Source organism: Crocodylus siamensis, chromosome 14 (genome assembly GCF_052110815.1).
Source record: "Crocodylus siamensis isolate JL-2025a chromosome 14, ASM5211081v1, whole genome shotgun sequence".
In the NCBI taxonomy this organism is placed as follows: domain Eukaryota; kingdom Metazoa; phylum Chordata; order Crocodylia; family Crocodylidae; genus Crocodylus; species Crocodylus siamensis.
The window spans coordinates 4,376,428-4,402,585 of NC_143408.1; the positions used below are offsets into that span (position 1 = coordinate 4,376,428).

The 26,158-nt window shown below is 52.7% G+C and overlaps 1 protein-coding gene across 13 annotated transcripts in view; it reads left to right on the forward strand.

Annotated features, from left to right (window-relative positions):
* The window catches only part of PTPRS (protein tyrosine phosphatase receptor type S), a 205,226-nt gene that overhangs the window by 127,198 nt on the left and 51,870 nt on the right, over positions 1-26,158 (forward strand). For all 13 annotated transcript variants that reach the window (XM_090026698.1, XM_090026700.1, XM_090026703.1 and 10 more), the window contains exons 6-10: positions 2,609-2,719; positions 18,021-18,290; positions 20,135-20,716; positions 21,696-21,829; positions 22,027-22,171. In XM_090026698.1, coding sequence (XP_089882824.1) covers positions 2,609-2,719; positions 18,021-18,290; positions 20,135-20,716; positions 21,696-21,829; positions 22,027-22,171 — 1,242 coding nt within the window. The remainder of the gene's footprint in view (positions 1-2,608; positions 2,720-18,020; positions 18,291-20,134; positions 20,717-21,695; positions 21,830-22,026; positions 22,172-26,158) is intronic.

The window sequence follows — 26,158 nt, forward strand, 5'->3', positions numbered from 1 at the left end:
TCAGTTCCACTCAATTCCTGTTTTGTGTGATCTGTGCTTGGCCCCAAAGCTCGTGGTTGTTGCTGTCATTTCCTGTCCTGCGTCACCTCCCTGGATATTTTATTTCTGTTCGATGTCTGCCCTAATCGTAAATACGGCGCCCGTGTCTGTCTCTGTCCGCTGGGTGGATTTGCCTCTTGTTTCTCGAACGCACGGCTCAGTTGCTGCTGCGTGAAATGAATGGTGCAGGTGGAAGAGCTGATCTGTCCAGGGCTTGGAAGTGCATTTCTGGCATTAAATGCTGTCACAGTTTGGTAGCCACTCAGGGCCGCATCGTGGTTGGTACTAAGTTGATGAAGGGGGCTTGGCACTGATGGTGAAGGGACTTGGCACTCACCATCCCAGTGCCCTGCTCTGTGTAGTATCAGAGCCTTCCTTTTCCCCTCTGATCTCGGGTGTTTCTGGGAGCTGTATCCTTGGTAAGTAACTTCCACAGTCCGCCTACACCATTCGAAAGGAGCTCAAAGGGAGGTTGACCAGCCGCAGCGTTTGCAGTTCCCTGGGACCTCAGCACGCGGTGCCTGTAGATCCACTGGGACATACAAGGTGTCACTTGTAGGCCCTTCTCACTTTGGCTGCATCTACACAGGGAGATTTCAAACCCCATAGTTCTTCCCGAGTCAAATCAATAGCAGGAGCTGGAGGCAGGGTGTTTTGATCACCGGGGCAGTTTTATCACATGGCTTTCAGCCGGGCCTGTCAGCATTCAGCTCTGCTACTGCTAGTGCCAGTGAAGATGCATGGGTGGAGAATGAATGGGGCTTTATTTCCATAATGTAGACAAGACCCCGGAGTCCATTGCAGCCGACAGCTGCATCTTTCTGTGGCTGGCCCAGGGTTTCGGTTTGAAGCCTCCCTCCGTGCTCCCCGTTCATACGGGCACCACCACGAGCCAAATAAAGCTTTTGTCTCGGACGAGTGGAACCGGCCCACAAATTCACCCGAATGAACAAAAGCTCCTACGAACACCCACTCAGCCCAGCCTCCTCCTCCTCCCTGCCAGGCTCGCACACAACACGGCGTCCCCTGCTTTTACTTCTGTACAAAACCTGCCTAGCTGAAGTCTCGATGGGAAACTCCTGACTCGTTTGGTTTTCAAGTTGCTCTTCAGGACTGGAATGCCCATCGGTTTCTTTGCTGAGATTTAGCTTTGGGGGTTTTTTGTTTTTGTTTTTGTTTTTTTAAATCCTACTCGGTCTGTGTTTGGGAGCTGCCCAGATGCAAGGAGCCCTAGCAAGAGTAATACCCTCTCCCTTTCTTTCTTGCACACACGCTCACGCCCTCCACTCCCCTTCTGTACGCACCACGCTTGCTTCTCCACATGCACTCACAGACGCACGGCATCTGCCTGGCGTGCAGACACGTCAACTCTCTCTTTCCTGAAGAATCGGCACTTGACATTGATGCCAGTTGCCCCTCTTTCGTTTAGGACCCTGTCCGCCTTATGAAACCAAGCAGGGATTTCTCAGAGAGTCAAAAATATTGTAGGGCCATGGTTTCTGTCTGCATCTCTGTGATTAACCAAGTATAATATGCAAAACAAAAAGTGATATTATATTGGTTTATTTCTATAACGTGTGCTTGAAGTGGAGTTTTGCAGACCTGGAGCCTTCTCAGGTAAAAGACAGAGGTGATTTTCATCTGTTTAGCGCATGCTGCATAATTGTGCGTGTCTGTTCTTTAAATAGCTGATAATAGGAGTGCTTAGTCTGGATTCAGAGCATATTCTCATAAACTGAAAGCATTTACAGATTGAAGAACAGCCATTATTTTTATTGGCTGGTCAGATGGGCTGACCAATCCGATAGGAAAAAAGAAAAGAAAAGAAAGAAGTTCATTAAATATCAGGACTCATGGTAGAGGTGATCTCTTTTATTAGACCAACAAGATTTTTGCAACAACAACAACAAAAAACCTAATTGCAAGCTTTTGGACACAAACACCCTTCTTTGCAAAAATCTAGTTCCTAGGTTTCATGGCTGGAAGGAACCTCACGAGATCATTGGGTCCAGCCCCCAGATCACTGGATAGCTGGTCTAATAAAAGATCACTTCCACCATAAACCCTGATTCCTTTTGCCTGTAGGCCAGTGCAGCGACAACCTGGAGACCTTTATTAAATATTGCATTATTGGAGTTTTTCCTTGGGAGCATTCACTGATGGGCATTGTGCTTTTCAAATGCTCTTTTAGTCTTTCTTTGAGGCTAGTATTTCTATACAAGCAAGACCCAACAGCGACCAGGACAGCACATGAAAGTTTCCTCTCCCCCTTGAGAAATGGCTGCTTCAGGTGAGGGTGGATGCCAATTTGCAGGGCAGCTGGGGAGAGCTCATACTGCTTGTGCTGCTGTTGCAGATAGTGATTGGGGACCTGCATTGGGGTACAGGTCCAGCAGTGCCCCTGCCTGGGACCACCAGCTGTGAGAATAGTTAAGTCTTGGCACCAACGCTCAAGGCCTTTGGCCCAGTGTTCAGTTCCTGGGGAAAAACCCAGATTTGGTGCCAGACCTCCTCTTACCGACTCTGCGACTAATAATGCCTTTGCTGCCGTCTTCTTCTGTCCCACCAGGTGGCCTGCAGATCGAGAGCAGCGAGGAGACGGATCAGGGGAAGTATGAATGTGTGGCCAGCAACAGCGCCGGGGTGCGCTACTCGTCACCCGCTAACCTTTACGTGAGAGGTAGGGAGCGCCTCGGCTCAGAACGCTGGCAAATCTGCCCCGCGGCCTTGCTTTGCCCTTGCCGTTTGATCCGAGCCTTTCTTAAAGCAAGGGGGAGGCGCTGATGTTGAGATGGGTCGTTACGCCGTACTGCTGAGCTCGGGGAGGGAGAGGACCTCTTGAAACGAGCACCAGGGCTCTCCACCGTTGGCTGGGTCCCCCTGGCGCTGGAGGCAGTGGCAGCTGCAGTGTTGCCCACCTCAGCGGTGCTCAGCTCTGCCTTGTGCTGTCTCCCACCCCCAAAATGGATGGATGGCTCTTGTCCCTTTTTTTTTTCTTTACTACTGCACCCTGAGCAGCAACACGAAGGCCTCTTGCCATTCACTGATGTTCCTGCAATGCCTGAAACTCCCCAGGCACCACACAAACACATAGAGAGAAACAGCCCCCACCCCAAAGAGACCCAGTCCTCAGCACCAGACCGGCTTTGATCCCAACAGTGCCCTGGGCGTTTGGCCCAAGAGCATCACCAGCTCATCGGCCGAGAGAGGAGGGATCAGGCTGTGATGCAGAGCGAGTCCTGAGGTTACTGCCGTCCTCATAAAGGCTTCTCCCTGGGGGAAGCGGGACAGTTTCGGCACAGCTGGGTGACCTCTGGAAGAGGGGAAGGTGCTGTCAGCTCCCTGGGGTGAGCTGCTCTCCCTTGAAGGGGAGCATTGGGGTGGGAGCCATCTGCTCGCCCAGCTCGGGGACAGCACGTGATGGGTGACTGCACCTGCAGTGAGGCACAGGGGGAATCCCAGCTCGCCCAGTCCCCTTTAGGGGAGCATTGAGGCATGGCGCTGTTTCCATCCAGAAGATGCAGAGTCCGCCTACCCCCGGCTCCCACACTGCCTGCCTGGGCACGTGAGCACGGGCAAAGCAGGCGTAGCCATCCTGCCCCCGTGCAGCCGGTGGGTGAGCCCCCTTTCCAGAGCAGCGTGGGGCTGGGCAAGGCAGGGTACTGCCCCGCACTTGAGGTCCTCCTCTAGTCCTTTCTGGGTCAGTGACCCCTGCCTTTTCTTTGCTGTTCGTGTGGTTGAAGCCCTCGGACCCGGGGCATATTCTTCGGTGTAGTTCTGGACTAATATTTTTCCCGCAGCAGATCCCTTTGCTAAGGAGAGCAGGGCCTGCCCCTCTCCCGTTAAGACCACCACCGGAAAAACAAATGTTGCATCCCAGCAAACTGTTCCCATTTTCATCTCATGTGGCCTCAGAAGCGCAAACCCCCCCACCCATGCTGACGCTGCAGTTAAACGCAGACCCATGCTCTTGTGTACGCTCCTCTCTCTCTCTTTCTCTCTCTGTCTCTCTCTGTGTCTCACGTTCACTAAATCACATGCACATGGAGAGAAGGCTTTTAATTATTTAATCTTCCCAAGCTAAATTTTTAAAGAGGCTTTTGTGGCCAGCTGGAAAATTGCGTTTTGGAATTCTCCCCTGCTGTCTGAGCTCTGAAATTCCACCGTTGGGAGCATAAATCTGGGAATGTGATATCACACAAGGGCTAAATGGGTTTTTTTAAGAAATGTGTTTTTATTGGTGGTATTTTATTTCCCAAACTCCCCACCTTTATGCGGTGAAAGCTAGCCAACTTCCAACGGCTGTCATCCTCGAGAGCTCCTTTTCACGCTCCCTGGATGAATCTCAGGTCCAGGTAGATGGCCATCGCCGTACCAAAAATAACCTGTGTGCTTCTGAGGCCTCTCTAATAGGCAAACCCAGCATGAACTGGCCTGGAGGGTGCAGAAAAACACTGTGGAAGAGAGCTCGGCTTGTGGTTTGGGTGGTTTCATGCTGTTTAATCCCTTGTTTCTTGTGTGTTAACTTTGCGGAAAGGTAACGAAGTCCCGAAACTCCATCGCTTTTGGGGGGAGTTCACGTACTTCCCCCTTCCCGACCTCCCCCCACCCCCTCCCTCCCCCCGTTTTCGTTTCAAAAAAGTCTCGAACATGCTTGTGTTTCCAATTGACATGTTTCTCCCATAACATGCTTGTCTCTATAGAATACCTGGGATAGGAGTTGTAAGTTTTAACGTTGCAAGGAAATGTCTTTTCTTCTTCTAATTTTTTTTTTAATTTTTTTTTTTAAAGTCAGGCCTGCATTGGAAAATTAGCGCCAGCAAAGTTGGGGGGAGTGGGATGTGGTAGGGGTGGGAGACAGACAAGCTGGGGGGAGGGTAAGGGGGTGTTGTCCAATTTTGGGGGGGACAGCTTTACACCCAGGTCTACTCTGCCTGGTCTAATCTCCACTTCCCCTTCCCGAAACCTCAGCCAGGCTTATGAAGGTGCGAGCTCGCTGGTGGGGTTGGCCCCTCCGTTGGGTGCTGAATTTGGATTGTATGCAATCTGACCGCTTCGCAGAGCTTGGATGCTCCGAAACAAGCCCTTCAACTCGGATGGGAGGGGGAAGAAGGAAGGAAGGAAGGGAAAAAGGAAAAAAAAAAAAAAAAAAAAAGGGTCGTTACTATCTTCTTTCTTTTTTTCTTTCTTTTCATTTTGGTTAAAAGAGAAAAAAAAAACAATCAATTTGCAGCTGACAGCCTTGAGAAGGCCTTTTTTTACTCTCTCTGTGTTTCCCCTATTTTTCTCTTCTCCTCATGTCATTGTGTTCCGCATCAAACCCCCTTAACATCCCTCAGAGCTACGAGAAGGTTGGTGTGGTTTTTTTCTTTTTTACTTTCTTTACCCACATTTTTACATTCTTAAGAGAAAAAAAAAAATTAAAAAAAAAAAAAAAAAAAGAGAAAAAGCAAGAAATCTTTAAGATGAGCGAGACCCGCCCGTTCCCGGGTCTCGCCGAGATGAGTTGAGTTGCATTGTGGGCCTCTCTATGCATCCTTTGGTAATGTTGCTGAGTTCTTGCACTTTTTTGTCGTCATGGTTACCTTGCCGTTTGGACATTGGGCCTGGTGCATGAAAGGAGAATGTAACGATCTTCTTTGCATGCCACTCTTTTCAATTAGTTCTTCTTTTTTTTGGTTTTTTTTTTTTTTTTTTTTTTTGGTTTCCTATATAGATAAATATATATGACATTTATTTTCCAGTTCTGGTTTCTTTCGAGTGGATTTGTTTTTGGTTTCTCCTTTTGGATTTTTTGCTTTTTCTTGATTTTCCTCTTTCGGTTCGGATTGATTATGCTGTGCTGCAATTTATTCCAAACGCATTGTGAGAAGCCAGTGTTCCTGCCCCCGTTGGTAACTGAACTCCCCGACCCCCCCTCGGAGGAAAGGAGTCACACAGCTCTAACTCCTGGCGGTGGAAGCGCTGTAACGGGGGGCCACCTTTGTTTTTGGGGAGGGGGAGGCAAGAGTAGGAAACCCTGGGTGGTGGTGCCGATGGATCTCGCTCTCTCTCTCGCATCATTTCACTAGAACAACCTATTCCCTGTCGTCCCCGGACCATAGACCCCGCACCCAAAATAGGACCCGATTCCTACTCCAAGGGCCTTGCCATTATACACCCTCCTCATTTCCCACTGACGATGCCCTAGAGTCCCTCCACATAGGAGCTAGTACCTGCAGCCCAAGACGGAGAGATCAACCCTGCTGAGCTCTTGCCTTCGACGCACGCACGGGGTGGTGGCTCTCATCAGAGACGCACGCCACCCTTGTTCGCAGAGGACCCCACTATGCCAAGGCAAGCAGGGCTGTCCGCTGGGGGGGTGGCCAGAGGTCATGGTTTCACCCCTCGCCCACTTGTTTAACCAGCTCGTGCCTGGAGCTGACTTTCAGGACCGTGGACCTGACCCCAAGACGGAGAGATCCTCTTTCTCCAAAGGCACGTGGGCAGGCTGCGCGGCAGAGGGACGCTCCAGGGAGGCTGGCTTGACAAGTCTGGCCGCTCAGTCTCTGTTGTGAACCGCAAGCCGTCCCCCGAGCGGCATATTCTGGTTGGAAAATGTTGTCCTGAGAGCCTTGCTCCCCTCCCCTGCATCCCCCCATTAATCCCTTACACATCCCCGTATAAGGGGATGCACACCCCCCGGCCAACCCCGGGGAAGAGCGGGCTGGTAGGTTTTGTACTGTGCTATAATCCCCCGGGGCTTTGGCCTTTACCAACCAGACTGCTCTTCTCTCCCCTGTCCGTAGCTCCCCTCCCCACTAGGCCTTGTTCCACAATACCAGACCAGGCAGTGGCTTTCCTAGCGTACAGGTCTTAAAGCTGTGTGATTTTTTTTGAGAAATCCAGTGCAGTATGGACACAGTATCTGTCTCTCTCTTTCTCTCTCTCGTTCTCTCTCTCTTTCTCTCTGTTTGTCTTTCTCCTTCTCTTAAGATGCTGAGATTTCAGTGCTCGGACCCTCAGTGCTGGTAATTCCCCCCTCTTTTCCCTCCGACACCCATAGGTACAAGAATACCACTCAGAAATGCTGCGTTGTTGCCCACGTCTTTCTGAAGTGGCCAGCTGTGGCTCTTTCAATTCCAACCGTTGCCCCCCGCCACCTCCCAAAAACCAAAAAATCCACTATAAAAATATCTATTAAAAACAGCAGAGAGGGTAGAGCCTGAAATGAGAAGTCCCCATCCCACCTCCCTCCTCCCCAGGGCTACCAGCCCCTCTTACGATTGCCACTAATGCCAGAATTTGCCTTCATGAATAGGTGCATGAGTGTAAGGGCTTAGATGCGCTAAAAAGGGCTTTATACACTTTCTTTATGGATGTATTTATTTTGGTCTTGATAAAAATGTTTCTAATGTGCCCACCTGGCCCTGCCAAGGGTGGAATCGCTTGGCTGCTCTCCAGCGTGACAGGTTACGCAGACCCAAGGTGATCCGAGAAGCTCTTAGGCCTAAATCCTTTTTTAAGCTCCAATAATAACAGCCATAAAATAAAGCTAAAAACGACGCGGGCGCCAGGCAGTGGAGTGAGGCTTGGCAAGTGCATCGGGGCAGGACATCTACCTAAAACCCAAACTCAGCGAGGGGCTAACAGGCTGGCCATGGAAATCGCTAAGTGAGGGTCTCTGGCCAGCATTAAGCGGGCGGTCAGGTTTGATGGCCCTAGTGATCCAAGCCCGTGAACATCTGCTAAAGTCTCTGAGGAGATGCTCCTTCAGGCTCCTTCATGCGGAGAAAGCAGGATGCATTTCTGGAGGAGGCTCCGGGGAGGAAGTAGAGGCAGGGCTCCAGAAGGGCCTGGGATCACTGAAGAATATTTGGATATTCTGTGACTTAAAACCTGATTTTCAAAGGGTAGGCACTTAAAAGGCAGAGAGATTCAAAAGCGCCTAAGAGCGTCCATTGATTTGAGATTGCGGGGAGGGGGTCTGCCCTGCTACGGCACTTCTGAAAATCCCTGCAGATGCGGCTGCCTCCTTAGACACACATTTGGCCCTTAGTGACGGAGAATAAGGGGATGATCCAAAGCTCAGCAAAGTCAATGGGGGTCTTTCCATTGATGTTGGTGGACTTTGTATCAGGCCTTCCACATGGCCAAATTGGGATGATGGTGGGAGGGGAGTTTTTTTGCAAGCCGAGTGCCTCTTCACCTTGCAGCTGATGGGGATCCCACCGTGCTGGAGCTTATCCTAGGGCAGCTGCAGGGACAGTTTGGAAGCACGTCTGCAAGCTCAGGCGGGATGGGGAGAGAGAAGTCTTGGAGCTTGACAGTGTTTGGATCACGGCCGTATGGGCTGGAGCGCCCATTCGCCTTTGGGAGACAAAACCAGGGTAGACTGCGTCTGACGGCCACTTCCCCAAAGCATAACCGAGCCAAAAAGCAAAAGATCCCAGGCTCTGCCGGTTGATAACGTGCCTGAAGCCGAAGGGCCGTGCCTAACATAAAACAGAACAAATCGCCATTGTCCGCGGCCCAATCTAGATGAGGACGTACGACAGACTGTCTCGATCCAAGCGGCCTCTTGTTTGGCTCGGGAAGGAGTATTACATGTCAGGATTTGAAGTCCCTCCAAGCCCTTTTCTTGTAAAACAACGATGAGGGAAGCCAGGTGGCACATCAGGGCGTGCCACGAGCAAGGCTTCAGCAACCTCTGGACATGCGAAGCTATCACTGCTACACTTCTGTGTCTTGGGAGAAGTTAATTGCTTAGCTCTGAGCATCTCCAAAAACTTCCCTAAGGCTTGGCAGCTGGTGGCCTCTTCAGCAGCTGCGGTGCCATAGGGGTAACCCCAGCCCTTTTCCCCTCACTCATCCTGTTGCTCTGCCCTTTGCAAGCCTGGTGCAACTGCAGGTGTTGAAAAGCGGCACAATGCATGCGTGTTTCCTCTGCTTCCAGCGTAAGTAGGGTAGGTGGTAGCAGAGCTGCAGCCCGGTCGCTGACACTAGGGGCTGGGCGCACCCTCTGCCAGGGTTATTTCTCTTTCCTGCCCAGAGCAGGGGTGTGGGGGGGCTGGACCCAATGATCTCGCGAGGTCCCGTCCAGCCCTCAACTTCGGTGAATCCGTCCAGCCTTGCAATCTGGTTTTTGCTGAGAATGTTCCAAATATTCTTCAGGGTCCTAGGAAAAGACCAAGTTGCTCAGAGACTAAAGATGAAAGCAAGCCAGGGATTAAATAGGTAACAGTCACATTAAGGCCGTTTTAAAAAAACCGCTCGTTTCGGAGCTGGGTTGGACGCTCTGAAACCCAGCGTCGCTCGAGAAATACCATCTAACAAACACATTAAACTAATTATAAATTAAAAAATAATCGCTGCCCCCTTTCGTAGAGAGGTGGGCAGGTTGGGGTCACGCACGACTCGAGTCAGCGAGAGCGGCCCGCAGCTACCGATGTCCCTCGATAGGCCTGGAGGATGCTGCTAAATCCCTGCGCTTCCAGTCAAGGCTCACGGGGGAATACGGCAGTTGTGCTCTAGAAGTGAAAGAGCAGCGTCAGGGCGCGACTCTGGAGCAGGATGCTCATGCAGACTCTAAAATCCTGAGCATCTTAAGTCCATGCCATAATAGCATTAATATAATCCGGTTCCCATCCAGGGTGGAGGGGAAGGGAAGGTAGCGCCCCTCGAGAAGACCGCCACCTCATTGTAGACCCCCTTTCATGCCATCTTCCAGAATCCCATTAATGCTGGAATTCAGGGAGGGGGAATGACGATTAACATTGCTCTCGCAGGCCCGCCTAACGCCTCCAAGGAAGGGGGAGCGCCCTGTACACGTTTGGGGTGTCCTCAGCTCTGAAATTCTAGAGTTTAAAAAAAAAAACCAAAAAACCAAAACAAAAAAAAGCAAACCACTGACTTTGCTGTGTTTCTGCAGAAGGATTTCTCAAGGGCACCAAGAACCGCAACTGGAAACAAAAACTCTATCTATAGAGGGCACTTTGCAGGAACACTGTGCTGTACTGATCTCGAAATCTCTGCCTGCCTGTGTCTCCTACACCTTTTGCATCGCTGTTCTCTTTGTTTTAGGGGAAAAAAATTAGATTACACCTTGTCAAATTAAAAAAAAAAAAAAAAAAAGTGCGTCTAATATTACGGCAGCCGCAACAGCGCTGCTTGGAAATCAGTTGGGCTTAGACGACTTGCTATTCAATCATGTAAAAGGAAAAGAAAAATTAAAAAAGACCAGAGATGTTCAGCCAGCCTGTCACTCGACTGACACGTTATGAAAGTGGCAAAATAATCACGCTGATTGGGAAGGTAGCAATTGCAAATTTTTCCTCCGGTCCCAACCCAGATCACGGTCTGGTTTCCTTATTGGTGTCCTTTTCTTAATTTAGCACCAGCAGAAATTAGGCAGGAGATTGGGCAGGAGGAGGGGAGACTCCTTGTCCTCTGGAGGGACGGAGGTCGGAAATCCGAACCCAACCAGCCTCACCCCAGCAGAACAAACCTCCAATTTGGATTTGGAGAGGGAGAAGGGAGGGGAGAGGGGGACAGAGAGAGAGAAAGAGAGGGAGAGGCGGCTGCACGGAGAGCGCAGGGGGCAGGGAGAAGCGACCTTTTGGGAGGGGAGGACAGGTGTAATCTAAGCTTCACTAATAACGTAGAGGCTGCACATTATTTTGGCACCCTTTCCCTTACCCCGTCCTCATTTTGGAGTAAGACGGAATGACTCCTGTCTCGCCAAAATGGCCGATAATGTCCGCCTTCTCACCTCATTTGGAGCAGCGGCTTGCTGAGTGTCAAAATGTTAATGCCATTCGGTTTTGTTTGGTGCTTTTCACCAGTCACTTCATTTCTTTAATTTTCCTTTCACGAGTTTCTTTTCAATTCTTTTTTTTTTTTTTTTTTTTTTTTTTTTTTGTTCATTTCCTTGTTCCTTTGACTCGGTTTCATGTGAATCGGGGTTTGAAGTGACGGGTCCTTGTCTAGCGTGCCTTCCCAGTCTCCTTGCTTCGCCCTGTCCTAACGTTGCGCCCCTAAGCTAATCTGGAAGTGGGGTGGAAAGCGAAATCGGTGGGTTTCTTCCGTGCAAACTGATTGATCAGTCCTCAGACTTCTCTCACCGGTCCTGGGACCACGTTGTAAGGGCGGCTATTCCGGTGTTGCAAAACCCAACACGGATCTTCCAGAGTCTCTTCCAGCCAGGTCTGTATGTTCACCCCCTCGAAAATGTCGGTGTTGCCCCCCCTGGATCCTCAGGTTGTCTTTCGAACCTGGGAGGGCTGGGGGGGAGATTGGATCGTGACCACTTGAGGGCAATAATGAACTGAAAATACTGCTCACAGAACACAGCCCGGGGCAGTCTCCCTGCGTTCGGGAGAAGCAGCAAAGCCAGGCTTCACCTGCCCCATCAGAAGGTAAAAACTGTAGAGCTTGGTTTATTTGTGAAGTTTCTAGCGAATTTTAGGGTAAACGCAACTTTTTGAGGCACAGAAAGTTGACCTGATGGACAAGATCGCCCCTTTCCAACAAGCACGTTGGGAGGGTGGCATGGAGGGAGCTTCTCTAAAGAGCCAGAGTTGCAGGGCGCTGTTGGTGGGGAGCCGTATCCTTTTTTAAAAAGTGCTGGTGGTCATCGAAGCGGTGCATATGGGGGTGTGTGAGTGGTGGATGCCATGTAAGTGGGCTTCTGGGGAGCCAACATCCATCCCAGGCATCCTCAGCGAGCTCAGGAAGGCTTGGATCCCGAGTCTCCATCTGTCTCCTACATCTACATAAAAGCAGTAGAGGTTTGACAGTGGTTTCAGACATTGGAAAGGGGCAGGGAGAGGCATCTGACTGTTACTGTACACAGTGGGGAGCACCTCTAGGGACCCCAGTCATGGTAGGTGTTGCACAGACCCAAAACAAAGAGATTTTTCCCTGGCCCGCGAACCTTATAATAGTATAAAAGAGACGAATATAAATCTCAGCCCAACTGAGATTGTTCACCTTCCCCCGAAGGCTGTGCTCCCCTTGTGACACTGATCCTGCAAAACACTTGCAGAGCTAGCTGGTAGCAGCAGTAGCAGGTAGCTCCTGCGCCCTTGTTGCTCAAAGCTGAATGGTTTTCGGGTGGGGGTGATGGTCAGAGGAGTTGAGTGTAAACAGCATCATGGGGCAGAGCGATGGATGCCTATAGGGAAGACTGTGTTCCCCGTCTCTGCCTACCAGTCTGCTTGGGGAGGAGGAGAGAGAGGATGCTGTGCATTGTTTCCCCTTTTAGCTGCCTCCCACATGGGGACCAAGGATGTGGGTTAGGTGTATGGTGCTGCACAGCCAGCAGGTAGGATAGTCCAGCCCTGGCTCCCACGTCCGTCCCAGCGGGTCGTACGCCTGGTGAGTGCAAGCCAGGAAAAGCCCTAACTTCTTCCTTTCTAAAGAAATTCAGACCGGCAATGAAAACGCATCCCCTAGCCCTCTCCCCCGCCAGCAGAACCCCTTTCTAAACCTGATCCACCTGGGTCCGGGTTGCCGTCAGCGTGGACCCCAAGGAGCTGCACCTGTCCTGCCGTGGTTTCTCATGGAGATGGTGCCTGAACCACGCAGCGGCTTGGTACCGGGTCAGCGTTACCTTCTGGTTTCGCTGGAAGTAGCTCCTGCTGTTACCTTGCCACCCTGCTCTTTTATCATCCGTTGGGTTCAGTGACCCTCTCACATGGACTTCCCAGTCCGTTCACTGCCGTCCAGGCCAGAGGCTCCTGTGGTTGAACAAGCAGGGCTGTCTGACAGCAAGAGCAGGGCACAAGCTTCCTGATGGCTGGGTTCAGCTGCTGGCCCTGGCGGGACAGCCCCCTGCTCCCTGGCTCTGCCCTTCGGGTAATAAATGACACTTGTAAAGCTCGGTGAGCATAGACCGGAAGAACGAGGCTAGTGTATATTTGTCCTGAACATAGTTTATGCCAAGGTGAGGCTCCTACATGCAGCTCAGCTTTGAGAAGGAAGGGGTGTGAAGATTGGAAGAAATCTATCGCTGCCTTAATGGTCTCTAGAAGACCCCCAGTTGCAGGTCCCCAGCCCCTTCTTTGCACAGAGGGATGTTCTTGCTTTCTTGGGGTTTGCTTCCCGAGCATGCAGGTGTCTCCAGTAGCAGAACCGGGGGCTTCCCATTGCATTTTTTTTCTGTCTGCGAATCCCTTCTTCCAGCCTGAGCGAGCTGCGAGAGCTCTCAATTCAGTCTCTCTGCTGCCGGTCAAGCTTTCTTCCCCAAGGCTCTGACCTAGAAGCTGACCTGGAGCATCGCAGTTTGTGCAATCTCATGTCAACACTCAAACAGTAGCAGGTCGGCTATTAAAATAATTAGCAGCAAGATGGTTTGGAGGAAGGCTCGCTTGCTGCCCAGGCCCTTAGCAGACCTATTGCAACGAGCCGCTGAGTGTTTCTCATTACGGGAAGCTCTCTTGTCACTGCCCTGAGTCCTCCCAGGCCTGTGTGCAGGGACTCCCGTACTAATGCAGGTGGCACTCTCACTGCCCAGGCTCATGTGTGCATGCGTGTATGTGTGTGTCCTCGTGAAGCTTTTTTTAAACCAGGATACAGCCCCAGAAGGACTGCAGCTCCCAGCCATCTCTGCCCTTGCACTGCCAGCCTGCTTCTAAGGCGTCCCCTTCATAAGATTTCTCCTTGGCATCAGGACTTCCTCTTGGCCTCGTTTTTTGCAAAGCCTGGCAGCGCCGTTCCAGGAGCCGAGCGGCGATGCCAAACCGAGGCCCCAAAGGCCTGACCTGAAAACCGGAGCGATGGGGGGGTGTTTGCAGGGCCGGCGCAGGCTTGTGTTTTGTGAGCAGACGATCCCCATCTTCCCCCGTGCCAGCGAGCAAGCCGGCGGTAGGGTTGGTTCCCTTCAGACTCCGATTCTCAGCACTCTGCTGCCCATTGAACAATGCTTTTCAGTTGTTGAAATTCTGGTTTGTTCTTTTCCTTCCTTTTTTTCCGTTGGTTTTCTGTTAATTAACTTCCGTTTGAATTAACGTGTCTTGTTCTGTTTCCATGACAACTCCGTGTTTGCATCCCACTTTGCCGTTGTTTGTTGCTGTTGATGCTGTTTGCTGACCGGATCTTGTCCGTCAGTGTATGTCTCCCCATTTCTCCTCGCCTTCCCCTACCCCACCTCCCCCAGGAAGTTACGTATCAGCCCCCTCCTCAGGAGACTCATCCCTCCCCAGATCTGTCTGCATGTGACCCCCACTTGTTTCTTTTCAAGTTCTCTCCATCTTGTCTCAGATGTGACTAGCGCAGTCTTCACGTGGCTCCATTTTCTGAAACGCTGCCGGCGTCGGGGGAATGGCTGGGCTTCGGCTCCCATCAAAGCTGAGAAACCCGGCCGCAGCGGAAAGAAGGATGGGACCGGTAGCCGGGGCACATCCTGCAGGGCCCAGCGCCGCCCTTGCACACGTGGCCGTGTCGGCCCCAGGGGAGACTCCTGCCAGTGTACCCCAGCCAGATACCTGTCCCATCTGCCCCCAGCCACTGCTGGCACACTCGCTTCTCCTCGACCCTGGGCCAGCTGGGAAGAGGCCTTGCCTCTCCTCTTCAAAGTCATGGTGGTCAATGTGGCTGTGTCTTGGCCAACTTTCCCAGCCAGAGCCAGGGTCCGAGAGGGCTTATACACTCCCACCATCTCTCTGTGTCTAGGTAGGGACCCATCTCCAAGCACCAGTGTCTAGGTGAGGTTATGCCTCCTGTGCCGTATACCTTTCTCCATGGCATCAAGGTAGGGAGACGCATCCCCTACCCTTGTACCCAGGATCTCCCCTGCGTCAAGTCCCCTGAGGCTTTCTGCCTCCACGCTAAGGGCTGGTCCACAGGTGCTGCTTGAGGTGGAGATGCCGGCTTATGGGGTTGCCGGGGAAGGCAGAAGCTGCTTTTCCCATTGAATCCCATCACAGGGGAGCAGTTTCTGACCTTTCAGTTGTGAAGGGAGGTGGGTAAAGGGTGACTGTCATTAGCCAATGGCAATGGCACTGTGGAGGGAGCCCAGCAAGCGGTTTCTGATGGTTATTATGGCGTGGGCTGAGACTGAGCAACTGTTCAGCAGAGGTTCTCACTGGGTGCGTCTACACATGCGCAGTAACCAGAACTACCGCACAGTATGGGCACATGTCTACGGGCACACACCTGTACTGCACAGTCAATATGGCAGCTGACTTGAGCGTAAATTTGAGACCCGCATCATGCAGGTATCAAATTTATGCCCATTTAGTTACCGAGCAATAACGCACGTGTAGCTGTTCCTGCCCAGGGCAGGGGGTCAGACTTGATGATCTGTTCAGGTCTCTTCTGACCCCAAAACTGTGAAACTACTGCCCAGTTACACTAACTTTAGTCTAACTTTAGACTAACTTTAGTCCCAAGTCAGTCCACACAGCGTTAATGGGCTTTAACGCCTGCACGTGTAGACGGCCTGTTCCCGGTTATTGCACAGTAACTGACCGTGCAGTAAATTTAAGCCAGTGTAAATGCACATGTAGACACTCCCAGTGCCTCTCTTGTTGGATGCAACAGCCTGGTCCAAATTCTGTTCCTAAATCGCAGAGTCATAGGGAAGTTGGCCTGGAAGGGACCTCTATAGGTCATCTAGTCCAACTCCGTGCCTGAGGCAGGATCATCCCTATCCAAACCATCCTAGAGAAATCCATTATCCAACCTCTTAGCAAAACTACAGTCAGTCTTTCCTCCCAGCCCCATGCAACCAGCCAAGCCCAGAAATATGGGAACTAGCCATAGTATAGCAAAGGAATAGGGGCGGTGTTAGACACCCCTAACAAATGAACACTTAGGAGTATGAAGCAGGTGGGCGCATGCTACCTGCATGGATGGCAGTACTGCAAACATGGAGAGGAGGGCTCTCCAGTCAGACTGGGACCTGGCTCTGCTCCCCACTGCCAGCGTGGGAAGGTGGTAGTTCACTGAAGCCTTGTTCATCCTCCCCAGGGCAGGGCAGGCCGTGGTTTTGCAGTCATTCCCCTCAGAAGAGAGAGCCTTCCCCAGCAGCATCCCTGTTCTCGACACCTTGCTCGGTGTTTGAGACGCGTGGCCGTGCAGCTTCTGCGGCTGTGCTGCTCTCGGCACCCAGGCCAACTTCCAGCCAGATCAGGTGTGTCCACACAAGCTGCACTTGCACCTTGGACTGCAGTGGCACACCAACCTGCAGGCTCAGTGAAATAATGGGGGGCGCCTAGCACAGGTGGGGGCTCAGGGAGACCCGGGGATCGTGCTGGCTGTGCTGGTAACAGCCGGTGTGGATCCCTTCTAGAAGCCAGGAGCCGAGTTAGTCTCTCACTTGGGCTTTCTCACTCGTCCCTTCTCCTTACTTGGTCCGCTAGGAAAGCCCCCACCTTGTCCCTCCATCCAGTCCCAGTCCCTTCAGAAAATGGAGCCACAGAAACGGCGCCCTCTCCTTTGCGTCCATGTTCTTATCGTGTAAGGTCTGGAAGCTGCATCCACCTCTCTGCTAAGGAGATGCACAGAACATGTCACTGTTTTCTCAACGTTCAAGTTTCATTACCTCGTTTTTCTTATTATTATTAATTCTATTCTATTTATTATTCCGCCAGGGCTGAGATGTGACAATGTGAGCCACCACATTGGGTCACATCAGCTAGAAAAAGTATGCAGCATTAAAGTGGGTTTCCCCCTCCCCATCCCCCTCTCTCTTTCTCTCTCTCTCTCTCCCTCTCTCCCCCCCGTCCTCTTCCTCCTTGTCTTCCTCTCTCTCTTTTTCTCCACTATTCATGTGGGCATTTGCTAGCAGCCCATAAATTATATTCCTCTGCATTTTCCTATCTCTCTGTCCCTGTCCCTGTCTCTCTCTCTCTCTCTCTCTCTCTCTCTCTCTCTCTCTTTCTCGCTCTCTCTTTCTCTCTCTTTTTTTACCTATTTTGCATGATGTTTGTGACTCTGAGAGCTGCATCTATCGATGGAACCGTGTCAGATCTTAAAGAGGCTTCGTTAGGGTTTCTATACCCGAAAACCACAAAAATTTCATTAGAGTTTCTCATCTTTTCCGCTGTCGCTCCAGGGGGGGCTGCCTCCTTCTGGACGGTTCGCACACATTCACAAACATGAACTAAATTGTAGCCTGCTCTGGGGACCCCGTCTCCCCCTCTCTTTGCCTTGCAGGTGGCGTCTGGAGATTGGGGAAGGATCTCTTTTTCGTCTTCTGCATCTCTCCCTGAATCCTCCCCCCTCTCCAGGTCTCCACCGATTGAAGGCCTTTCCAACAAAGACAGATTCGTGGAAGCTGCTTCTTCCCCCTCCCTACCCAATTCCCCACCACCACCACCTCCTCCTTCTCCGTTTCCCTCCACGCCTGCTGGAAACGGGAGCCCGCTGGTGTGAGAGCGGTCCTGTCCCAGGGCACCAACCCCTTTGGAGAAGGGAGGCGCTTGCAAGGAAAACTCGGTGGTGGGGGTCGTCCCGGATTTCCGTGGGAGGAGGTGGAAGGGACGAATCGGACCCAAAAGACAAGGGGAGGAGCAGGCATTTGGGGACACGGAGCGGGGAGCTGGGGCCCCGGAAGCTGTGGAGGAGACTTTTCGATGCGCATAAAGCCAGCTCTTGTCAGTAAAGATGAGAAATTGCTAATAAATTTTTGTGTATTTATCTGTGCTGTGATGGGTCTAATCTTGATCAATGGAACCCTGTTGCTATGAAATATCGCTTTATGTCTATATTCTATATATTGTTTGTGAAGTAACATTTATTTGAAGTTTGATTTTTTTTGGTTTGGTTTTTGATTTGTTTGTTTTTTTTCTATTGGTTTCATTTTGTTTTTTTAATGAAGGAAAAATATCGTAACCACAACCCCCATCTATATTTAAATTATCTTCTGCTCTTTTTTTCTTTTTCTCCCCTTTTTGTCTTTCTTTTCTTTTCTTTCTTTCTTTTCTTCTTTTTTCTTTTTTTTCCCCCCCCTTTCCGTTTTATTTTTTTTCTGTTACCTCTGTGCGTCTCATCCGCAGTTCGCCGGGTGGCCCCGCGCTTCTCCATCCTGCCCGTCAGCCACGAAATCATGCCCGGGGGCAACGTCAACATCACCTGCGTGGCAGTGGGTTCGCCCATGCCCTATGTAAAATGGATGCAGGGCGCAGAGGACCTGACGCCAGAAGATGATATGCCGGTGGGCCGCAATGTCCTAGAGCTCACCGATGTCAAGGACTCGGCCAACTATACCTGCGTGGCCATGTCCAGCCTGGGAGTCATAGAGGCTGTGGCCCAGATCACGGTGAAATGTAAGAGAGTGTGAGCATGCGTGTGCGAGTGAGTGTGTAGCTTCTGTGAAGATGCATGTGTGTGCATGGTCAGACATGTGAGCATGGGGGAATGTGCATGAATGAGCATGAGACTGCAGGACCTTGCATTTGGGCATGCCTTTAGGAACACGTGCGTGTGCACGAGATGAGAAATATGGTTGTATGACCATGCATGGGAGCGTGTGGAGGCATGGTCATGCATGTAGGCATGTGGTCACGCACGTATGTACGCGAGAGAAGTGATGAGCGTGGTGTGAGCATGTGGGGGCATGATTTCCAGGGACTGTGTGTGCAAGTCTAAGCCCACGTGAGCAAATAGTTGCGTGGGTGCATGCGCAGGAATGTGCACGCGCGCGTGTGTGTGTGTGCAGGCATGTGAGTGTGTTCGTGACTGTGATGTTCTAGTGCATGGGTGCCTGGGTATGCCAAGACACAAAGAAATCCCCAATAAATGGAAAGCCAAAGGCTTCGCCCACTTCCCATTGCTGGCTTGGGGCATTCCCTGACTTTGGAGTTGCCTTTATTTGGGACGCTGAGGTTCAAACCCCTGCATATGCATTACCAGTGCTGGGACGTGGGGCTGGCTGGCCAATGTGTGGACATCTGCAAGCAGCCAAGGGACTTGCTCCCTGCTCTTGTTCCAGAGTTGGAGGAGTCAGAGCAGGCCCTGAGGACCTGCCTACTTCTAGCCTGTAGTCCCTCGCACTAGAGCCTAGTTCGGGTGTCTGGGAGAAGCATCCTCTGTTGCCCCAGCGAATGAGATCCAGCTTCAGGCTAGTGATCCTGAAGAGGAGGGCAGGTGATATCTTTAAGCAGGTCCTGATGTGCGGGTGGGGCACTACTGAACTCTGGGCTGAGCGGGTGTCTGCTCTGAGCACTGACACCTTCCATAAGGGTTTTGGGGATGGAGCTGGGAGTGGGGATGGAAAGAAAATAGATACCATTTTGTCAGAGCGTCCAACTCAGGGAGTGCAGACAGGACAACAGGGTCCAGAGCTTGCCTATAAGGACAGCCCCTGGGCTAGAGTGCATCCTTGGAGAAAGGGTGGGTCTAGCGCATGGCCTGAAGAGCCAAAACAGGCCTATGCTCTTTCAGCTTTCTAGATGTAGAAAGAGCAACCTGCATGCCTAGAGCAGAGGTGTCAAACATACGACCTGCGGGCTGGATTTGGCCTGCAGAGCCTTTCTCTCCAGCCCGCTGGGCTACCGGAAGTTGGGCCCTTTGGCCCCATAGGTCATGACCATCAGCAGTGAACTTGGCTTGCCCACACTGCCACCAGACCTCGCACCACTCCTGCCCCTGCTGTACCCTGCTCTAGCCCCTGGGCCCCTGCCATCACCACCCTCGCCACTGCAGCAGCCCTCATGCCCCGGGCGGGATCCAGCCCCATCGTCCAGATCTGGCCGGGGCCCCCGGTGAATTTGACACCCCTGTTCTAGAGGAAGCCACGCAGTGGCTGCACGCCACCGATGCAGAGCGAGGCAGCAACTTGCACACGTAAGGGCAGCTAGCGATACAGAATGAGACGCTTCCCCCCGCTCTCCCGGAGCTGCGAGCGAAGCCCCAGCGCGGTGCGAGCTGGTGGATGCTCAGTTGAAGCCTGCGTTAATGATTCCAGATGTTTAGTTGAACGCTTTCTTTTGATGGAGCAGTTTAAGGAGGGTAATAAAGAGCGTAACTAGGTTCATAATATTTCAGCAGCACTTTACGGAACAGCCGCGCTGCGATCCATGTGCTGCTGACGGCTTGTGGGGCCCTAACAAGCCAATTAGGCACCGTTTTAGCATATGGTTTTAAAGCGACTGTTCTTCCCAATCCTCAGCACTCCCTAAGGCTCCTGGAACACCTATGGTAACAGAGACCACTGCAACAAGCATCACCATCACGTGGGACTCCGGGAACCCCGATCCCGTGTCCTACTACGTCATCGAGTACAAGTCTAAGAGCCAGGACGGCCCTTACCAGATCAAAGAGGATATCACCACCACCCGCTACAGCATCGGGGGACTCAGCCCCAACTCGGAGTATGAGATCTGGGTGTCGGCCGTCAACAGCATTGGGCAGGGGCCTCCCAGCGAGTCTGTGGTGACCCGCACTGGGGAGCAGGCGCCGGCTAGCGCTCCTCGCAATGTCCAGGGACGCATGCTGAGCAGCAACACCATGATCATCCAGTGGGAAGAGCCAGTGGAGCCCAATGGGCAGATTCGCGGCTACCGGGTGTATTACACCATGGAGCCGGATCAGCCCGTCAGCAACTGGCAGAAGCACAACATGGACGACAGCCTCTTGACCACAGTGGGCAGCCTCCTGGAGGACGAAACCTACACCGTCCGGGTCCTGGCCTTCACGTCCGTGGGAGATGGGCCTCTCTCTGACCCCATCCAGGTTAAAACACAGCAAGGAGGTGAGTTCAGACCCCGCATAGGCACAGACGCACCGAGCTGCGGTAGATGCTTCCCGGAGGGAGGGGTGGCTAGCTGACTCGCGGTGTAGCAAGGCTGTTATGCCCGTGGCTGTCCCCAGAGCGTCTCCCTTTTGCAGGACATCTATGGTTTGAATAGCAGCAACTGTGCAGGGAGGACAGTCTTGGGTAGTGGTTGGAGCAGAGGACCTGGGCATGAGGACTCCTGAGTCCTGTCTAGTAGGCAAGTAGAAGACAGGAGTCTGTTTTCTCCTTGACCGTGGCGTCTCGGTGTCTCGGTTTCTCCGCCTCTAAGGCTGTGGTGAAGCTTAGGTGGCATCCCCCAAACACTCTGCGATCCGGAGAGCTGTAGGTGTCTGCCTCTTGGCCAGGGTAAAAAACACCTGCTCTGGTGGATGCCTGGTAGAGGTTTTAGGCCAAGTGGGAATTGGGTTTCCCCATGTGCGAGATGCCGGCCAGAATGCCCTTTCCTATGTAGGGCACTGGATGAAAGGAAGGGTTTGTTCTTCCCTTCCTGCAATGGATCATTTTTCCTCCCCTTGTAATTGGGAGCTTGCTTCCAGGCTTGAATCCACAGGCCTTTGTATAGTGGAGAAGGGAATTTGCTCTCCCAACAAGAGGGCCTTAGTCCTGTGCCGGTCACGTGGGGGTGGAGAACTCTAGCTCTTGGCAGGGGGGCCTAATGGAAAGAGCTGCATCCTGCCCCGGGCTGACGGACCCCATGAGTCCAGGAGACCTCTTTGGTCTGCAAGTCCTCTAGACCAGCCACTCTCATGGCCCTGCTGGGTGAATAAAGACCCTCGCGGGTGACTTCGCACGCCAGCAGTCTCCTGCGGACACACCTTGAAGGAGAGGTGGGAATCTTTTAAAGGGCCAAGTCAACCAGGTCCCCATCTATCTCCCTTCTCCTCCTCTGCCCTCTCCTTCCCTGCCCTGCGGGTGCCTCTTCTGCCGGCCTCAGTTCCTGGGCAGCCGATGAATTTCCGAGCAGAAGCTAAGACCGAGACCAGCATCCTGCTCTCGTGGAGCCCTCCCCGTCAGGAGATCATAGTGAAGTATGACCTCCTCTTCCGGGAAGGAGACCACAGCAGGGAGGTAAGTCTTCAGAGGACCTCGTGCGGTGCCGGACGACCCCCCGTGCCTCGTTACCCTTGGGACATCAATGGCCCTCTGTCCGCGGAGGGACTGCAGGAGAGCTGGGGGAAGCAGAGCCCTTTTATTTCGGGGTGTCTCTGCTGCTGCTGCTCCTTGTTTCTTGGTTTTATTTCCTCTTCCCCCTTGCCCACATCCAGGTGTCGAGGACCTTCGATCCCGCAACCTCGTTCATGGTGGAAAACCTGAAGCCCAACACTGAGTATGTCTTCCGGCTGGCTGCCCGCTCAGATCTGGGCCTGGGGGCCTTCACCCCGGAGGTCCGGGAGCGCACCCTGCAGTCTAGTAGGTGTCTCTCCTTTCCCACCCTTCTCTGACGGGAAGGCAGTCAGGGAGCCAGAGATGGTGGGCGCAGGGGTATGGACCTGGGGGTCCGCGAGCTATACGTGGCACCGTTCCCTCAGCAGAGGATGAAGCATCTAGAGTTACTTGTGGGGAAGAGAGGGCGAGTTGGAGGACCCCCGTTTCTCGGAGGGTGCAAGTTGGCACCGTGCGCTTGAGAGCGGGAGACGCGAGCAGCTCGCTGGAGCGAGCTGAGCACGTCCCATGGGCCCCTGACGCTGAACATGCTCAGTGAGGATGGCTTCCCACCACCCCCGTGAGGCTATCTGTGGTCTGGTTCGTTAACAAGCAGGAGCTCACGGCTCGGGGTCGGGGCGGGGGGCGCAGAGGGACGCAGCTCGCTTTGAAAGCACTCTCAGCAAGAGGTTTGTGAGTGGCAGGGCGGGGGATAAAAGGCGGCGATTAATAAAACCAACACTGTCGTCGGTCTCGGGGAAAGCAGCCCCCACCCCATTGCTCATAAACGACTTCATAGCCCGCGGGAACACGGCCTGCTCTCCGGAGCCAGTGCTGGAGACGGGCCATGGCATGCTTGAAGGGGGGTTGCTAACGACACGGGGGCAGAGCGTACGTCACCAAAACGTGCTGGTTTTAGTTTAATGGATTGTCTCCCTTCGCTGTTGCCCTGGGGATGGCCAACCCTGGACGGCAATATTTCAACCTGGGCTTTTCACAGATCTTTGCTTTTAAACGAGGTGTTTTTTTTTCACTGCATGAGTGGCTGTGGCAGCTGTTCTTTGTGTTTTCTGTCTCCTCTCATCTCTACTAAATCACTCGGCCGCAGTTAGGAGTTAGCCGCGAGCAAAACTAACTCAGGAATGGCTCTGGCCAGCGTGAGGAGAGAGAGCGAGAGAGAGCGCTCCCATCTCTCCGAGTCCTTAACAAGCGGGAGCTGCAGCCCGACGGCTGGGCGGCCTGCCTTGCCTTCCTGTGCCGAGTGTTGCTTCCTTCCCCCTCTCCTGCAAGTGGGAAGAAAAGGAGCATCTGGGTCTCTGCCTCGGACAAAATTTCTCACTGGGGCTTGCTCGGGTCTCCAGTCCGTTCAGAGATGATTTCCGGTACTCCTTCTAATGTTTTAAAATATAGACAACCTATAACCCCCTCCAAAACAACCAACAACAACCCGACTTTTCTTGAATTTGCGACTCTGCTGGTTGTGGCTCTGACCGAGGTTGACACCATTAGAGGGAGTCGGCACTGAGAAATAATGAGTGAATGGTAAAAAGACAGGCATCGAAACTTTTCCTAACTCGTCTTTGGTTTTGCAAGAGCTTCTGGGAGCCGTGGGGAGGGATGGAGAGGGGAGAAGATTTCAAACCTGTGCTTTCTGGTTGAGTACATGCAGGTTGGGGGGGGGGCGGGGAGGGGGACGCTGGCTCTAGGGGTTAGGAGGTTTCCCCTAAAGGGTGACAAGGAGAGAGCATGGGGGAGGCGGGAATGGTTTTTATCCTGGCGCAAGCCCAGACCGAGGCCTAATTCGATTCTGTGTCGTTCGGCTGCATAGGCCCAGTTGTTAGCGACATGAATTTAATGCTCTTAAGAACCTCAGCTGGGCGCTGTCCGTATTTTGTAATGTGGTGAAACATTTTTTCCTGGCTGGCTGCTGGAGGAACGAGTCAAGTCTCCCCATCCGGGCGGCATTCTTCGGCTCGCAGATCTTCTGGCTCAGGACAGGCTTTTGTGTCTTCCTTCTGCAGCCCCTTTTCTGTTCAGCTCCTCCGTGGCCTGCTCCATGGCTCGTGCTCTCTCTCTTTCTCTCTGTCTCCTGTCCATCTGTCTGTCTGCTTGCCTGTGTTTCTGCCTGCATGCCCTTCCCTTCCAAGGCCTGCGAAGCCAGCTCCCTGATCTGTCTCTCTTTCTCTCTCTTGCTGGGCTGTTTCACGCCATGACTGCATCTCATCCTCGCATCCCTAGAGCCTTCCCACCCGTGGCCTGCTGTGGCGTTCTTCATCTTCCTCCCGGTCTCAGCTGCCATGCCCCTGCCCACGTAGCCAGCATCCCCCCTCCTGCATGTGCCCCTTGCACAGCCTCCTCTACATCTCTGCCAGGGTAGCTCTCCCGAGCATCATAACCAAAGTTAAAATCCATTAAACTAAAGGTAAAGTATCTTTTTCTTCTTGAAGTAGCTGGGTTTTAACTCTTCAAGTACCAGAGACGTGTGTGCGGAGGAAACGGTGCCTTTGGCAACCTAGCGGCAGAGCCCCTGGGGTTTCTCACCACTCTCTCCCATCAGAAATTTCTCGTGGTGTGCGTCATCAGGCAGGATGGACAGGGAGGAGGGTAGGCATGCAGGTTGCAAAGGAGCCGGGGAGGGATTTCATTCTGTCTGCTCCTTCCTAAGAGGGGACGTTCCCCCTCCCAGTTGCTCTGATCCTTCTCCTCTCGTCCCAAGAGAGTCATGAGTGCAATAAATCGATCCAAAGTCTGTGGTACCTAAAGGGTTAAAAACGTTGTCCTGTACGAGGTCAGTAAGGGTCATTCTTGTGGCTTGGACAGTCAACTTAAAGCATGTAAAAGATGCAGTTCAGGTGAGTACTGGCTGGTCTCAAGCAGATTCACAAATACAGTCCACCCTGTTGCTGCCACCTCCTCCGCACGCACAGCATCCCACGGCGGGCGCTCACGCGGGAGGTGTGGATGGGGCTGCTAGCAATAAAAAAGGCTTTATGGCGAGCCCGTGAGCTCTTCCGCCCAGGATCCTAGCGCAGCCAAGGGATCTGGTGCAGAGGTAAATCCCACTGCCTCAGAGCCACGTTTTGGGTGCTGCTTTGCTCATCGCACGCAGCTCGCAGGGCCGAGGGGAGCACGCATCACTTGTGCCTTACACACGCGCACGCACTTGCTCAGTCTCGCACGCATGTGTCCAGTTTCATGCAGGTTGGGCTGGATTGTGAAGGAAACTCACAGTGCCATGAACTCCAAAGAGGCGTCTTCAGTTGCGGCCAGCCAGCACTTGGTGGCTGTTTTCATCCAGGTGCTGTGGTCAGTGCGAGCGGCGCGGGGCACGGGCACCTCTGGGCCCCCCTGCTCCCTTTTAACCAGAGAAAGTGCTGCAAACGCAACCGAAAGGAGGTCTCGCGCCGGGGCCACCCGGCAGGTCCTTGTGCTGGAGTGTAGAGGGTGAGTGAGTGAGCATCCCGGGCACAGCAGCTGCCAATGGAAACAGTGAACCCAAGTGCCGGCTGGAGCTCGGTGCTCTGCTTGCTGGGGCTTTCGTTAGGAGTTTCTGCAGCCTTAGGCTCAGGATGGAAAGGGTAGGTCGGGTCAGACCCTCTCTGCAGTGGGTTTCTCATCCCTTGTGGCTTCAGCTGGGCTGCTAAGGAGTGAAGGAAGTTTTGATGCCACCACCCCCGGGGCTGATTTTTAAGTGCAGAGGGGAGGTCATCGGAGGCATCTGGGGACTGCTTAGCCTTGCCAGCAGTAGAAAGGGTCTTAAATGCTTCTAACGCATGGAAGGGTGCAATGCACTGGCATACTTGCGCCATTCAGGCAAGGCAGGCGACGAGAGATGCGGGGACTCTTCGCACTGTCAACCCGCGCTCTGGGCTGGGTATCGTCATCTTGCCCAAGACAGGACAGATCAGGGACAAGTGTTCTCATGACCGACATCCGGGGGCCATGGGGCGCTGGTGGGAATAGCCTAGAGCAGAGGAGCTGGTGACAGTCAGGACTGAACAGCCTCCAAAAAAGCAAACTACGTGCAGAAACCCACCAGGAGCAGCGGTCTGGCCTTGTAGCTCAGTTTCTCTTGTTCTCTCGTAAGAAAGTCTTATAAGTTAGCAGTTGAAGCATGGAAGGTAGGTACAGAGCCTGGGAATGTCCCCAAAGGAGCCGCTTGGTAGAGCGCTGGTGTTTTGTTCTGATTTCCTTTTTGATGGATCTTTCGTTTGAAATTAATGACTTGATTTATTTTGGTTTTTTTTGTTTTCA